Source organism: Phoxinus phoxinus (genome assembly GCF_949152265.1).
Source record: "Phoxinus phoxinus genome assembly, chromosome: 16".
Classification (NCBI taxonomy): domain Eukaryota; kingdom Metazoa; phylum Chordata; class Actinopteri; order Cypriniformes; family Leuciscidae; genus Phoxinus; species Phoxinus phoxinus.
The window spans coordinates 24,097,322-24,112,610 of NC_136891.1; the positions used below are offsets into that span (position 1 = coordinate 24,097,322).

The window sequence follows — 15,289 nt, forward strand, 5'->3', positions numbered from 1 at the left end:
TGTTAATTGTTAAGGCTAATGAAATGTATTTTTTTTCCTCCTTAGTTGCTGCCAGACATGGGCTCCAAAGTTTGGGCAAAGTTGCTGCTAGTCGACGCATGCCCCCTCCTGCTAACCTGCCCAGCCTGAAAGCTGAGAACAAGGGCAACGATCCCAATGTCAGCATCGTACCCAAGGACGGCAGTGGATGGGCCTCCAGACAGGATCAACCAGGAGATGAACGGTAAAACTACACCTTAAATGATAGGTGTATTGCCTGTTGCAAGATTAGTTTTTAGGGATGCACCGAAATTAAAATTCTTGGCCGGAGGCTGAATACCGAACACGGTTTTTCGCATTTTTTGCCATTTATTTTGACAACACCATTGCATAAATTAAATAGTCAAAATGTGCTTTTTACTATTTTGTCTTGCTTTTCAAAGAAAAAATCAATTACAAAACTACAATTAAAAAAAAAAATTATTGAACATTTAAAAATATTTTTTTAACAATTAACATTTTGTTTACATTCCAGCAGACATTATACCAACAAAGCACAATATAACTTAAAATAAATAAATTGTTAAAATTATATTTTTATTTGGCCATCTTTGAGGTTATATTAGGCCTATAGCTAACTAACTGCTGAAAGAATTTAGCTAACGTTACAACAAAAGTGCATCTTTTGTTGTTTGATTAACATTAATATGATTCAGCCCGATGTGATGTGATCACATGATGTGATTCAGCCAATACAACATTAGTTATTTTTTCACAACTTACTGCGCTTAATTTATAACTTGATACTCTTGTTCCAAACACCCGAAAGTGCTTTTTTTTTATCAATTAATTTTTGACCGAATAATTTCGGTTGCCGAACATTCGGTGCATCCCTAGTTTTGGAAGTTATTACACTCTTGTTCCAAACATACTCATTTAGATTTCGTTGTTCCATTGACACTTCTCTTATAATTATAGGCAGCAAGAAACCCCTCCACCACAGCCCAAGCCAACTGTGCCCCAGACCTCTGATGCCCCTCTGGGTGCCAGCCGCTCCTGGGCCAACAGCAAACAGCCTGGGCAGCTGGATGGTAAGCTTTTTCTTCTGTAAACCACTTCATTGTTGTTAGTGTTCTCAAAATACTACTGCAAATTTAAGTAGCAGAATTATCAAAATGATGAGATTTAAACTGCTAAAGTCAAGTGCTTCAATGGTGCTGTATGTGCAGGAGCTCCTCGGATGAGCAGTCAGTTCCATCATGAGTTTCCGAGTCTGCAGGCGGCGGGAGAGGTGGATAAATCAGGCGATCAGGAAGATGAACCCTATGGACCGGGCCCCAGCCTCAGGCCTCAGAGTAATTGTCCTTCCCATTCACTCACAAGCTTTGTGTAACATCCCTGATACAACCGTTTGAAATAATATTCAACCGTTTCTTAATGATAAAAATATTTTCATGTGCACTCCCTTACTCTGGTCTTTAATGCCTATTACCAACCAGATGTGGGTAGCTGGCGAGAAGGTGGAGGCAGGAACTTAAATGTTGCTCCCAGCCCCTCAGAGACTGACAGTAAGCCCTCTGAGGAGTCGGGCATGGGTAGAGGCACACCATCTCCCTCTGGGGACTCTGATGAGGCAGGAAAACCCTCTGCTGGTGAGGGCAGAGAAAAGAGGGATGCCAGGGACAGGCTCCCACCTACTGCCCCACAGCATAAACTCAACGGTGGCCAGCAACCACCGGGAGGGATGTCATCGCAGTTCCATGCTGCCCAGTTCAGGAGCATGATGCCGCCATATGTGAGTGATTATTTAACCATTGTTTATAATTTCTTCTACCTCCTGAAATGTGGAATGCTGCTATATATTTTTCTGGCTGGTACTGATTTTGTGAAGTGCATTTAGAAGTGCTATTTTAATGTGTGCATCTTTTCAGATGTTTAATGCTTACCCTCGAGGGCCCTTTCCTCCTGTACAAGGCAGCTTTAGATACCCTGGACCACCGGAGATGTCCAAGTAAGTGGTCCCATACAGTCTGAAACTAAACTTAACTGGCTTTAGATGGAAAAGTTGAAAGTGGAAGCAGTTGAAAGACTATTTCTATTAAACAAGACAATTTGGTATTTTGGGATACTTCCAGGACATTAGGAGCTTTGTAAATTCTCTCAATCTCAAATTTTTTTCTCTTCTCCACTTAGGGGTCCACGGTCTGGAAGACCCACACAACCTCCCTCTCAGCAATGGCATCAGGATCCAGACAGGCCATCAATTGTTAGTGCCACTGAGTTAAAGGAGCTAGACAATCTGGACACTGATGCTGATGAGGGTTGGGCAGGTGAGAGTGACCATTGGATAGTTTTGTGGTAGGGTTAGGTGGGGATGTACAGTGCAACAGTGAAAATGTCTCAGTTGTTACAGGTTGCTATACCATTTATATCATGACAGATAGTCACATGGCTATCATCTTGACATAAAACGGGAATCATTGAATTCAGAATTCAACTTCTTTAAATGAATCTTCTTCCAGTGAGAATTTATAGTCAATATCTGTTGTCAGTTTTTAACTCGAATGCAAAGCATCCAATTTTGCAACAATGTCTGTACTTCATGTTATGAGTGGAATTTGGAATGTCATGGGTGCGTACCAGAAGATAAGTACAAAATAATAAAATTAAATTATTATGAAGGTTTTAATTCCCAGGCTTACTAGGTATTGCCACATTTTATTTCATATTAAAATAATTGTCCATTGATTCAACATTTTTGGTCTTATTTAGGTGCCCAGATGGAAGTTGACTATACTGAGAAACTGAACTTTAGTGATGATGAGGAGAACCATTCAGCTAAGGAGAAAGGCGATGGCTGGTAAGCACGGCTGGTAAATCACAAATTTCAGAACGTATTTGGGCATAGTGAAAATTGGTCCTATAAAACTTTCTTGTTAAAACACAGGGAGTGGATGACTAAAGTTGATCGTATGCGAAGAAAAATTGATGTCCAGGAAGGATGGAAAGGAGGAGCAGAAGAGAGGAGTGATGGCAAGAGTTCATGGGTGGATAGTGGAGATCCCAGGGCTCCCTCCCCTGGCAATCTTGTCCATTATAGCAAGATGGACCAACAGGTATGGCGTGCACTGGGACAGTAGTCTCTGATTTGACAAAGTTAGCTGAAAACTTATATTCTTTTTTTATCTGCTTTGTTTTGTTGTTGTTTTTTGTCTAATTTCCACAAAAAAATGTATTGTGCAGGGACAATCTGTTGGACGTTCTGTGGGAAGTGGTGGCCCACGTGTTACAAAGCTGCCCACTTCAGCACCCCCTGCTGGTGAGGAGGAAACGGAAGCATGGCGACAGAAACGGAAAAAGCAGTCAGAGCTCTCGGAAGCAGTAGAGCGTGCTCGCAGACGGCGTGAGGAGGAGGAACGGCGCATGGAAGAACAGAGACTTGCTGCCTGCAAAGAGAAACTCAAACAACTGGAGGAGAAACGTCGACCTTCAACTACAGAAACTTCTAAACCAACTACGCAAACTCACGATGACCACCAGGAAGTGACTGAAACTGTGCCTAAACAACCTGCTGAAACTCCACCCCCTCAGCCTACACCACCTCCCCCTGCACAGCAACCCTGCCTTCCCACGCCAAACCATCAAAGGACAGAGCCCACTGTGGAGGAGGTGCCACAATTTCTTACTCGGCAACCTAGCCCTCCTGTTCATAGGACTGCCCCAGAACCTCAAGGACAGCTCAAGGTTGATACTGCTGTAAGTGAGGAGGTGCATAGACAAGTGGATAGACAACCAACGAGAGACTACTTCAGTGCTGAGGAGCCCAGAGGTAAATGGATTGGAAACATCATGTGTGGTTGATGTGAATTTGCTGGTACAGTTCACCATCAGGATAAAAGCGGTGCATCCTCATTGATATTTAATTAGCATTTTGGATGCTCCTTTCACTGTTAATACACAGAGTGCATTTTGCATAGAGGTTTGTCTCCAACAATGTACCTCTTTGCATGTATAGCAATACATTTGCGGCGTATAAGCTCAAATGGCTTTCTATTGCAGTGAAGCTTTAGTTGTAAATCTAAAGAATCAAATGGTTTAATGTACAATGTGAAAATAAGATATTTTAGATATAAGATTGTCAATTTTTTTTGTTTCAGTTGAGGAGGCTCAGTTGTCTTTGTCCAGACTGGATCATTCTGTTAATGAAGATACACCTCTTCCATCTCAACTGGAAAATGAGGGGGAAACAGGGACTGCTGTTCGCCCTTCTGTCACCTCTGGATACTCAAAACAGTTCCAGAAGTCTTTGCCACCCAGGTTCCTTAGACAACAGGTGCTCACACACTGTCCTGGCTTTGTTTGTTGCCTGCTTTCTTTTAAGAATCAATTTTAGTTTGAACCCTGTAAAAGATGAAAATGTATAGTTTGTTCAGTTCACCTGTCAGCTATTATTTGACAACTGAAGTTCTTTGTTGTAATTCCTGCTGTAATGCAGTTTTTCCCCCCTCTTAAATTCTTTAGGAACAGCTTAAACAACAACAGTGGCAGCAGCAACAGCAGCAGCAGCAGCAAGGTGGAGGGGGTCCGGTCTCTCCCTCAGGGGGTTCTGTTCCCCCTCAGCACAGATCCCTATACCAACCTCTTGGCCCCCACCACCAACACCTAGCCTCGATGGGCTTTGACCCACGCTGGCTAATGATGCAATCTTATATGGATCCTCGTATGATGTCTGGACGGCCACCAATAGACATGCCTCCTATGCACCCCGGTATTTCTTGCAAACTGAAATTGTTTCCTTTCCTAGTAACTAGGTAACAAACCCAATCACTGTAAACTTTTTAAAATATACAGTAACAAATTTCCTTGTTTTCATCTTATACTCTTTCACTTCCTCATTTTTCTTTTAAAATACGTCTCCAGTTTTAGTATCGTGAAAAATTATTTCTGACAATTTAATTTGTTTTGGAGCAATTGTTTTGCTGCATTCTATATCTGCAGTCGTAGTAACTTACTTTTCATCATCAGGGAGAATGCCTCCTAAGCAGCTGGTACGACGAGAGCCCGCAGACAACAGCAGCTCTGGATCAGACACTTTTGATCATCTAACCCGACCAATCCGAGAACACGTAGTTCCCAGTGAGCCCCGAATGGTTTGGGGTTCTGACCCATATCCCCCAACAGAGCCCCTGCCTTCCTCTGCCACTGCTAAAGGACGAGAAGATGGCAAGGAGCCAAGGTGAGAGACTGCACTGTTTTAGAACAAAAATATACAGTATTTTCCGGACTAAAAGTTCGTTTTTTCATAGTTTTGCTGGTCCTGCGACTTATAGTCAGGTGCGACTTATATATCAAAATTAATTCATACTGACTGAGATGAACCAAGAAAAAAAATTACCGTCTACAGCCGCGAGAGGGCGCTCTAGTTAGCGGAGTTGTTCAGAAGCGACACCGAGGAAGAATTCAATGGATTCAGTGTTGTGGAATGAGATCGCGGGAGCTTGGTGAACTTGCTTACCAGTATCTTGTTGGACTAGCTGGCTTATGTTCATTTAGCCCAGGGATGTTCAACTTCGGCCCTGGAGGGCCACTGTCCTTCAGAGTTTAGCTTCAACCCTGACAAAAGCTCTTTTCTAGTAATCCTGAAAACATTGATTAGCTTGTTCAGGTGTGTTTAATTAGGGTTGGAGCTAAACTCTGCAGGACAGTGGCCCTCCAGGACTGAAGTTGAACATCCCTGATTTAGCCTATTCAGCCTCCCAGGTATATGTTCTTTATAGGGCTGCAACAACGAATCGATAAAATCGATAAAAATCGATTATTAAAATAGTTGGCAACGAATTTCATTATCGATTCGTTGTGTCGCGCGGCACGGAGATGTAAAAAAAAATAATTTGTGCGTATATTAATTCTGTGCTATTGTTAAGCCCCACAAAAGGGACAAAAACATTATAAAGCATCATAAAGTTGTCGTGCACTATATTATAAGTGTTCTGAAGCCATTATATAGTATAATGTGAGATCGAAATTAATATTTAAGTCATTAAATTCAAGATCACGTACACTTTTCCTTCCGCTGCGGCTGTCAGTAATTCTCCATTCAGCATCAAACAGCGCGTAGCGTTCGGTACGACAGTCAACACGATGAAAAACTCTCTCCAAGATGATTCAATGTTACTATAATTATACTTGATCTGTAGATATAGGTCTATGGTTTTGCATTAAACAACTTTATCTTGCTGGACTTTATTGCTGCATCATCATGTTACTTTCTACCGGGTTTCTCTCAACACTGGAGTCAGACTCAGAGCACTATAATTGTTCTTCACGCGCACAGTAACTGACATTTAAAACTGTTAAAAGAAAATGCTCAATAAACTATTGCATAGATAGATACTGTATAATACACTACGCTCCAATATGCCTTTCCTTTGTGATTTGAACTTTTTAATGCGGACTCGAAGCGCAGCGCGCTGTGACTCGTGTTGCTTCAAGCGCATCATTCTGCGCTCGGGATGCGCATAAGCGCTGTGTGCCGCACTGTATTGGAGCCTTTTATATCATAATACAGCGACGCAATGAACGATTATTAATAGCCTTTCTAGTTTTGTACTATCCATCATGTTGCTGCCTCATTAAACCGCTGTGCTATACATTTAATTTAGTCTCAATTTTATAGTAGGCTATAAAATAATTAATCTTTTTGATTTTTGTTATCTTGTTTTTCATGAATGTATTTTACAACAATACAAAGAGCAATGTGTAACGTTTGACCAAATTTAGTGTTACACTTATTCTAATATTTGTTCCTCACTAAATGTTTTTTCATGTTCAGATTTAATACAATTATTGTGCACTTGTGATTTTTCTAGACTAAATTGTATGCTTAATTATCCACTATTCTAGTTTATAATAGCATTTATGGTGTTTTTTTATTTTTATTTATTTATTTTTTAATGAAGTTGTCTGTATTAAGTAGATTGTGTTTAACACACAAAATAGTGATTATCAGTTCAACACACATAGTTATAGAAATTCTACTTGATTTAAAAAAAAATTGCCTTGGTATCGGATTGGTTTTGTTATCGGATCGGATCGGTTCTGAAAAAATGGTATTGGTGCATCCCTATCAAGGAGCACTGTTTGTGCACTTTCTGAAGATTTTTTTGCACTGTGAATTTGCACTGTCAGTTCTGTTTTTGAATAAAGGGAATGAATGCTTTTTTTTATTTATTTTTTATCCGATTAATCGATTAATCGAAAAAATAATCGACAGATTAATCGATTATTAAAATAATCGTTAGTTGCAGCCCTAGTTCTTTATGCTACTGTGTAGGGTTTCCCGCAGAAAATGTTAGTTAAGGTGTAACTTAACTTTGTGTAATTTAACTTTGTGTTAGCCTACGTGTCGCCACCATACACATCAGCATAAATGCTCCTGATAAATTATTTGTTATTAAAGCATTAACATTCACAAACCACTGTTAATTTAACATAAATGCAAGCAGGCTGCGTGCATGGTTTGCCATGACTGAATGCGCGCAAAGTGCGCTCTCTTAATAATTCCTAAAAAGCTGACATCGTTCATCGCGATCTCATACATCTCTGTTATTATCAATGAAGCTGACTGCATAATGAATCTTTCATAAAATCTTTTATAATCAGAGGATTTGCCAGCATGCAGAATTCAGCACTGAACAAAGTCTGTTTTGAGTGGTGAGGGGATTTTATCTTAAATGCTTCTGATTGGCCATTGCGTTCAAGAAATCAACACATATGTCTGTGATTGGCTACATCGCTCAACGCTGCAAACATGTTACAAATAGAAACTCTGGCCTGTAAATCGTTTCTATTTTGTTTTAGTTGTTCTTGTTGCTTTTCTGCAACAGATGAATAACAATTTATTAGTTTTTGTTTTATTCATATATATTTTTATTTAATCGTTTTATTCTCCTGCAGCCCGCACACACAGAGTGAGTGAAATATCGGGCTCGGGCAGAGAATCTAAGCTATAAACAGGACAGAGTAACATGACGGATATCGCTCATATACATTTTTTTGACGATGTAGTTAAGGTGGCAGGCGTGTGTTGCTTAGGCGGCCGCCTTAGTTCCAAAGTGCTGCGGGAAACGTTAACATGCCGGACACCTATTCAGCCTGTTGTTCTGTGTGCTATTGTGTCGTTGAATAACTTGCCTTTCCAGATTAAATGTCTGTTCTTGGTCTTGGATTTTGTGAAATACATTTCTAAATAAATGCGACTTATGTTTTTTCCTCTCCATGATGTATTTTTTGACTGATGCGACCTATACTGTGGAGCGACTTATAGTCCGGAAAATACGGTAGTTTTAAGATTTCCCCTACTGTTAGAAATAACCTGTTGATCAAGTACTAAGATGTTTTTATGTTGTTTTCCTCGTCCCTTCTTAGATTGGATGCTGGTCTGGAGCTGGATAGAGGTCTATCAGGTGTCTACCCTCAGGACCATAGCCCACTGGAGCCCCGGGGCAAAAGTGACTTCTTCAGGGATTCATCTGAAACCTTATCTGCTTTTAGTCGTATTACCGAAGAGGTACCATGTCTCTTACAGACTGACAGAACACCAGTCATCCCTTCCTTTGAACCTGAGGAGGTTATCCTCTCCGGTGCAGATGAGGTTGAAGCCATTGGACAGGCTGTATTAAAACGGAGTATCTCTCAAGGCTCCAGTCACTCTTTGAAACTGGAAGAGCCCAGATTTGAAGGACTTATCATACCACAGAAAACCCTGGACCTCCCTGATACTGTGGAAAGACCTGAGGACAAGTCCAGAAAGGAGCCTTTTGGTCAAGGGTCTGTGAACAACAGCCGTTCCACTCCTCCTGTGTCTAATGATGGTATGCACAAAACTGAAAAGCTTATTTTACCTGCGCCCAGCAAGCAGAAGTCAGAAATGCGCTGGGGATCCCGTGGATCTGGATCCGGGAGGAGAGAGGGTCCCGGAGGGGAGCGGCCAGTCAGGAGATCTGGACCTATTAAGAAACCTGTACTACGAGACATGAAGGAAGAGAGGGAACAGAGAAGAGAGAAAGAAGAGCAGCGAGGTGAAAGATCTAAAAAAGAGGGCTCTACTTACAAAGGTGTTCCTTCAGCTGCTGTGCAAGCAGGACTGAAAGAAGGACTGAAGCCATCTGATGATGGTAAGAAAGTAGTGGTAGAACCTGAAGTGGGAGTAGCGACTGGTGGAGCAAAATCCAGAGACCTTCAGACAACAGTCTCTACAGTCTCAACTGCTCCTGAGGAAAAGTCAGACATGCCTCCAACTAATGACAAACGTCCTGAACCCAAACTACCATCTCGCAAAGAGTCCAACCTCCCTCCCAGATCTTATCGCAGAGACGAGAGGGAGCGAGAGAGAGAACGTGACCGAGAGAGGGATCGAGAAGCAGAAGGACGAGCCGAAAGAGAGAAGGACTGGCCATCTGATTATAAAGGCCGCGGTCGAGGAGAGTACTATTCCCGTGGCCGGAGTTACAGAGGCAGCTATGGTGGGAGGGGCCGAGGTAGCCGTGGCCGGAGTCGAGGGGACTACCCATACAGAGAGCCACGGTCACGCTCAGACTTACCATTAAGTGCCACGGGGACTGCTGGGTTCCGCTGCCGGGAAGAGAGTGAAACCCGTAGTGAGAGCTCAGATTTCGAAGTCTTGCCCAAGCGCAGACGCAGACGAGGCTCGGACACAGATTCTGAAAGTGAAGGTAGAGAATCTGCCAGTGACACCGGAGCATCAGATCGCGAGCCTAGCGCCAAACCGAGCAGACCGATTCGTCGCGAGCTGGCGGAATCACGATCATCTAAATCTGCCTCTGGTTTTGCAGCTGGACCTATTTCGGAAAAACCTGTGTCTCGGGATGAGGATGGGCGACCTAAACCAGGTTTTCTGTTAAAGGGTGAGGCCGCACGCCGGGGAAAGGGTGGTTTGCACAGCAGACGAGGTTGTTGCAGGGAAAGAGGTGGCCACAGATCTGCTCCTTTCCGTCGGGCTGCTGTCAAAGAGGGCTCACAGTGGCCCTCGAAGCCCATGGAGACATTTCGACCAGAGGAAGCTGAGAACTCACGCAATGATAGCACACCCTCCGAACGGCGTCACATCAAGTATGATAACAAGAAGATGGGAGAGGGTGGTCAAAGCATGAGGGAGAGGCCCCGGAGACCAAGGGCAGCCCGTCCACCCAGACAGGACAAGCCCCCACGATTTCGGAGGCTTAAAGAACGTGAAGCAGCAGTTTTTGCTGGTGAAGCTACTCCTGGAATACCAGTACCTACGACTGTCTCCCCGACACGGTCTAAAGCTCCTGGAACTCTGGTCTCTTTGCCAGAGAGAGTGGTTGATTCCACTACAGCACCTTCTCTCACTCCTGATGTGACTTCGCCTGAACTTTCTGTCACAGAAACGGTTGTTCCTGAAATGGGAGCCACTACTGTAGTTGCTGCTGGCAGCAAATCACCAGACTTGTCCAATCAGAACTCTTCTGACCAGGCCAACGAGGAGTGGGAGACTGCCTCTGAGAGTAGTGACTTCAATGAACGGAGAGAGCGAGAGGACAAGAAGCAACTTGAAGCGGCCATGACCGCCACCACTTCCTCCTCCTCTGTGCCCACACTGATCTCTGGGGGACAGAACAAATCCCCCACAGAAAGTGCAATCCCAAAACGGGAGTTAGCCTCAGCAGCCAAGAGGAGCTTCTCCAGCCAGCGGCCTGTCGATCGACAGAACCGCCGGGGAAATAGTGGGCCTAAAACCGGTCGAGGCTACCCTGGAGGCAAGGGCGAGAGAAGAGGAGGATCTGGAGCCAAATCAGGACGCAGGGGGTGAGTCCTGAACTGCGTCGTTCCAGGAAGTAGAGATTCTGAGTTTTAAAATAGCAGTTTATAGGTGAAATATCTCTATGCTTTGATGCAAGCACCATTATTACTTTGCTACATAATTCAATCCTGTAAGGTCACTGTGAGTTAGTTTAGCACCAACCCTAAATTAAACATCTGAACCAGCTAATCAAGTCTTCAGTATTACATGAAACATCCAGGCAGGTGTGTTGAGGTTAGTTGGAGCTAAACTCTACAAGATGTTGGCCCTCCATAAGGACTGTAAACCCCTGCCCAAAGTTAAGAATTGCATTTCAGAACAAAACTCCTGCAGCACCATCTTAAAATTAAGCAACTGAATATATGGTCCGAGTATACTTCAGCCTTTCATGGCTTCCTGCTTTATAAATGCAATTATTGGAAACATATTATTTGAATCTGCCTTGCTCTGATTTTCTGATGAGCTAATATTTTCTCTCTATTCCCTGCAGTGGTGCTGCTCAGAATGCAGAGGCCGCTCAGGCTGGTACAGGTCAAAAGGCTGGGAAAGATCAAGCACCCAACCGCCGGAAAGAGGAAGCAAAACAAGCTGTCAAAAAACCCAAAGAGAAAGAAAATGCTTTGTCTCAGTTCGATCTCAACAATTATGCCAGTGAGTATTCAAGACTTTTGTCTATATTGCAGTAGTTGCTCCCAGTAGCAACCTTTTTTCATAGTAATTAATAGACAATTTTAGTGAAACTAACCCTGCTGTTTTAGCTAGCTGATTCGCTCCAAGCAAGAAGTTTTAATATCACAACCCCAAAGGAAAGTTGGAACATTTTGTAAAAGGCAATACAATCAAGAATCTGTAATTTTTGTAATTTCTCTTCACCCTTTATTTAACTGACAACGGTACAAAGAACATATTTTCAGTTTTCACTGACCAACTGAAAGGAACACGCCACGTGACGCCACCACTATATTGGGGCGAAGCACAGGCGAAGCACTGCTACTACTATATCTCTGTGCCCAAGTAGCAGTGCTTCGCCTGTGCTTCACCCCAATATAGTTCCAAGTCAATATCTGCATTAATCTGCATTGCTATTTGTATTCGATGTGAATACGCAGGCCACAAGAAGTAATTAGTTTTTTTTTAAATCACTTTTACTCATGGGATGCTATCCGGCAACAAAGGATTCCATTCATTATGCTAAGCTAGCGGCGGCGCTGCCAGACCAAGACAATGCATGCACTAAATGTAGGGGAGACGGTGAATAACCCCTATTTTAAAAAATGGTGGCGTGTTCCTTTAAGTCTATTTTGTAAATAAAAATAAATTGATTGTGATGGCTATAACACACAAAAAAAGTTGGGACAGCGGCATGTTTTCCTCCATCACATCACCTTTCTTTTTGATGTTTGGGAATTGAGGATACTGGCTGCAAGTGGAATTTTTGCCCAATCTCGACTGATACATGACCGCTTCTAAACAGTCTGGTCATCATTGTCTGCCTGCAGTCTCATCATAAAAAGGAGAATCAGTCAAGCACATCCCTTCTATGGTGTAGGGCAGGGGTGCCCAATCCTGCTCCTGCCGATCTCCAACCCTAATAAAACACACCTGAAGCAACCAATTAAGGTCTTCAGGATCACTTTAAAATTCAAGGCAGGTGTGTTTGATTAGGGTTGGAGATGAACTGTGCAGGACAGTCGATCGGCAGGAGCAGGATTGGGCACCCCTGGTGTAGAGTCTAAAAATGACTTTTTTTAGGATGTGCAGAATTAGGCCTGGCATTGTATTGCTTCCCAGAAAAGGAAGCAAGGTACGTCTCTGTGCCACCACATCAATGGTACCCTCGCACATATGAAAGTCACCCATAACTTTTGCACTGATGCACCCCCGAACCATGACAGATGTTTTCTTTTGCACCCGTCACTGATGGAATTCTGGATGGTCCTTTTTGTCTCTGAGCACTCTGTTTCAGCTTGTTTTTGGAAAAAAGTTTCAATCAGATTTTTCCAATATTGTGCAGCTCTTGTGTTAAAGTGACAACGGTTTTTCCAATATTGTGCAGCCCTTGTGTTAAAGCAACACCAAGTAGTTTTTCAACCTTCATAATATATTTCCAAGACTCTTGTGATGGTACATCGACTTATAATAGGTTGAATGACACGTCTGCCATAGCCTGACGGGGTTTGTATCGCTTTTACTGGCACTACGGAACTTCAGGGTTCGGGTAGTAACCCAAGCACAAAAAGGACTACAAAATTCGACTGCTTTACGGCATACCTCACTTCCCCCACCACCCCCCACTTCCTCCACCACCCCCCACTTCCTCAAATTCGGACGTGAGAGCCCAACTAGCGTTTGTTTGCCGGCTGGTATAGCTTCTGTATGTTGTTGTCACGGCCGAAGCAGCAACTAAACCGAAGGAGGGAAAGGTTTTGTTGGAGGAGACTAGGAAGAGAAAAAGGGAGAGTTATAAAATCAAAGTCCAATCAATTGGACAAACTGATTAATCCAGGTGTGCCTGACCTCAGTAACAATAATCAGACACACCTGGATTAATCAGTTTGTCCAATAATGGCAGACAGGAAACAAAGGACCTGGCTGAAGTTCAGGAAGTAGTGCAGCTGGGCATAAAGCCAATTGTGAACTCTTTTAAAACAGTTTATCATGGGTATTCTATAGGGTATTCACTTTTATTTTGTCTGTCACAACTTTTTTTGTAGTGTGGTGCAGCCATCAAAATCAATATTTGTTCATATTTACATAATACAATTCATTTGGTCCGTAAAAACATTGGATTTTTTATTTTGTCAGTTAAATAAATAAATAAAAATGAACAAATCTCATTCCTCAAATGCTCATTTATTTTATTTACATTTTACCAAATGTCCCCACTTTTCTGGTTTTGGGGTTGTATTATAGTGTAGTAGTAAGTCTTAATATTGGTAATCTGAATAAAATTGTTTCTCATTTGTCCTCTTTTCTCTTCCACAGGTGTAGTGATCATTGATGACCACCCAGAAGTCACAACGCTGGAGGACCCTCAGTCGAACACTACCGATGATGGGTTCACAGAGGTTGTTTCACGGAAACAGCAGAAACGTTTGCAGGATGAGGAACGAAGGAAGAAAGAAGAGCAGACCTCACAGGTGTGGAAAGAAAAAGAACTCCTTCATTTATTATTTTATTAATTTAGTATTGTCAGTTAGCATTCATGTATTGCATGCATTGAACCATGGCAGTTGGTGCTATGCCAACATTTAATCCGATATGTTCTATGTCTGTCCAAATCTTTGCAGAACTGGAGTAAAAAGGGCTCTGGAGAGAAGGGCAGGGGAGGTGGCGGTTCTAAACTTCCTCCGCGGTTTGCCAAAAAACAACAGCAACAGCAGCAAGGAATGGCAGCAGGGCAACAGCAGCAGCAAACATCAGCCCCGGCTCCACAGCCCCAGTCTGTCATGCAGCAGCCTCAACCACAGCCAGCTATCTCTGTCTCACAGCACAATCTGCCTGCATCTAATCAGAGCACTAGCCCGCCCCAGCCTCTTGAGGGTGCTGTTGCACCTTTGGCTTCTGCACCTGTGGACTTCTCTGCCAAGAGTCAGACGCACAACACCCTGGGTACTGAACTGTGGGAGAACAAGGTGGCTGGCTCCACTGTTCTCTCTGATGTCAAGAAACGTAAGTGTCTCAACTTAAACCATGTTTACTTGCACCGCATATTGTCTTTATTAATGTTTACTTGAATAGTTTCTTGAAAAACTAAGAAATAAATTAAGAGCAGGGAGTTTTTCTTCTTGACATGTTTTTCTTTTATTTAATTTTAACAACAGTTCTGTATCTGATGGTGGTCCCATTTCTCTTTCTATTGTAGTTGGACCTATCAGCCCTCCCCAGCCTCCCTCTGTCAGTGCCTGGAACAAACCCCTTACTTCATTTACTGGGACTGTTACACCTGAGGTGTGAGAAGAATATTTGAATATTTCAATAAGAATTAAACAAGGGTTGATGTTGCACCAAAATGGTGCTGGTCATCCTATTATAATATTCTGAACTTCAGTAAATGGTCATGTTTATGTGTGTGTGTGTGTTTAGGGTGTGAAAGCTGCCACAGACACTGGGGTTGAGCTGGGTATGGACAGCATCCAGTTTGGTGCCCCCTCTTCAGCAGGCAGCACTGAGAGTGATGGAGTGCCCATCCTGCTAGAGAAAACCTCTGATAATAAATTACCCGAACCCAAAGAGCAGAGACAAAAACAGCCCCGCGCTGGACCTGTCAAACCTCAGAAGGTAGTCCCTGCTTTTGTCTATAGAAGGACCTGTATATACAACGTGCAACAGTATTTACTTCATATAATGCAGCAGAATTTCCTAGTGAAACAGAATATTTGTATGTTTGTGAGATATGTGGCACAGGGCTATGAAATTTGCTGTTGATGTTAAAGCAAAAGGGGGACAAATTGTTGTGCTGATATG

General features: G+C 42.9%; 1 protein-coding gene across 1 annotated transcript in view; it reads left to right on the forward strand.

Moving 5' to 3' along the window:
• The window catches only part of prrc2c (proline-rich coiled-coil 2C), a 29,843-nt gene that overhangs the window by 5,241 nt on the left and 9,313 nt on the right, over positions 1–15,289 (forward strand). Inside the window, exons 2-19 of the mRNA XM_079584336.1 lie at positions 46–223; positions 958–1,070; positions 1,209–1,334; positions 1,479–1,774; positions 1,911–1,990; positions 2,173–2,309; positions 2,752–2,839; positions 2,927–3,095; positions 3,223–3,808; positions 4,137–4,312; positions 4,501–4,747; positions 5,005–5,215; positions 8,407–10,827; positions 11,313–11,473; positions 13,808–13,962; positions 14,113–14,494; positions 14,688–14,773; positions 14,909–15,103. Coding sequence (XP_079440462.1) covers positions 99–223; positions 958–1,070; positions 1,209–1,334; positions 1,479–1,774; positions 1,911–1,990; positions 2,173–2,309; positions 2,752–2,839; positions 2,927–3,095; positions 3,223–3,808; positions 4,137–4,312; positions 4,501–4,747; positions 5,005–5,215; positions 8,407–10,827; positions 11,313–11,473; positions 13,808–13,962; positions 14,113–14,494; positions 14,688–14,773; positions 14,909–15,103 — 5,754 coding nt within the window. The 5' untranslated portion in view covers positions 46–98. The remainder of the gene's footprint in view (positions 1–45; positions 224–957; positions 1,071–1,208; positions 1,335–1,478; positions 1,775–1,910; positions 1,991–2,172; positions 2,310–2,751; positions 2,840–2,926; positions 3,096–3,222; positions 3,809–4,136; positions 4,313–4,500; positions 4,748–5,004; positions 5,216–8,406; positions 10,828–11,312; positions 11,474–13,807; positions 13,963–14,112; positions 14,495–14,687; positions 14,774–14,908; positions 15,104–15,289) is intronic.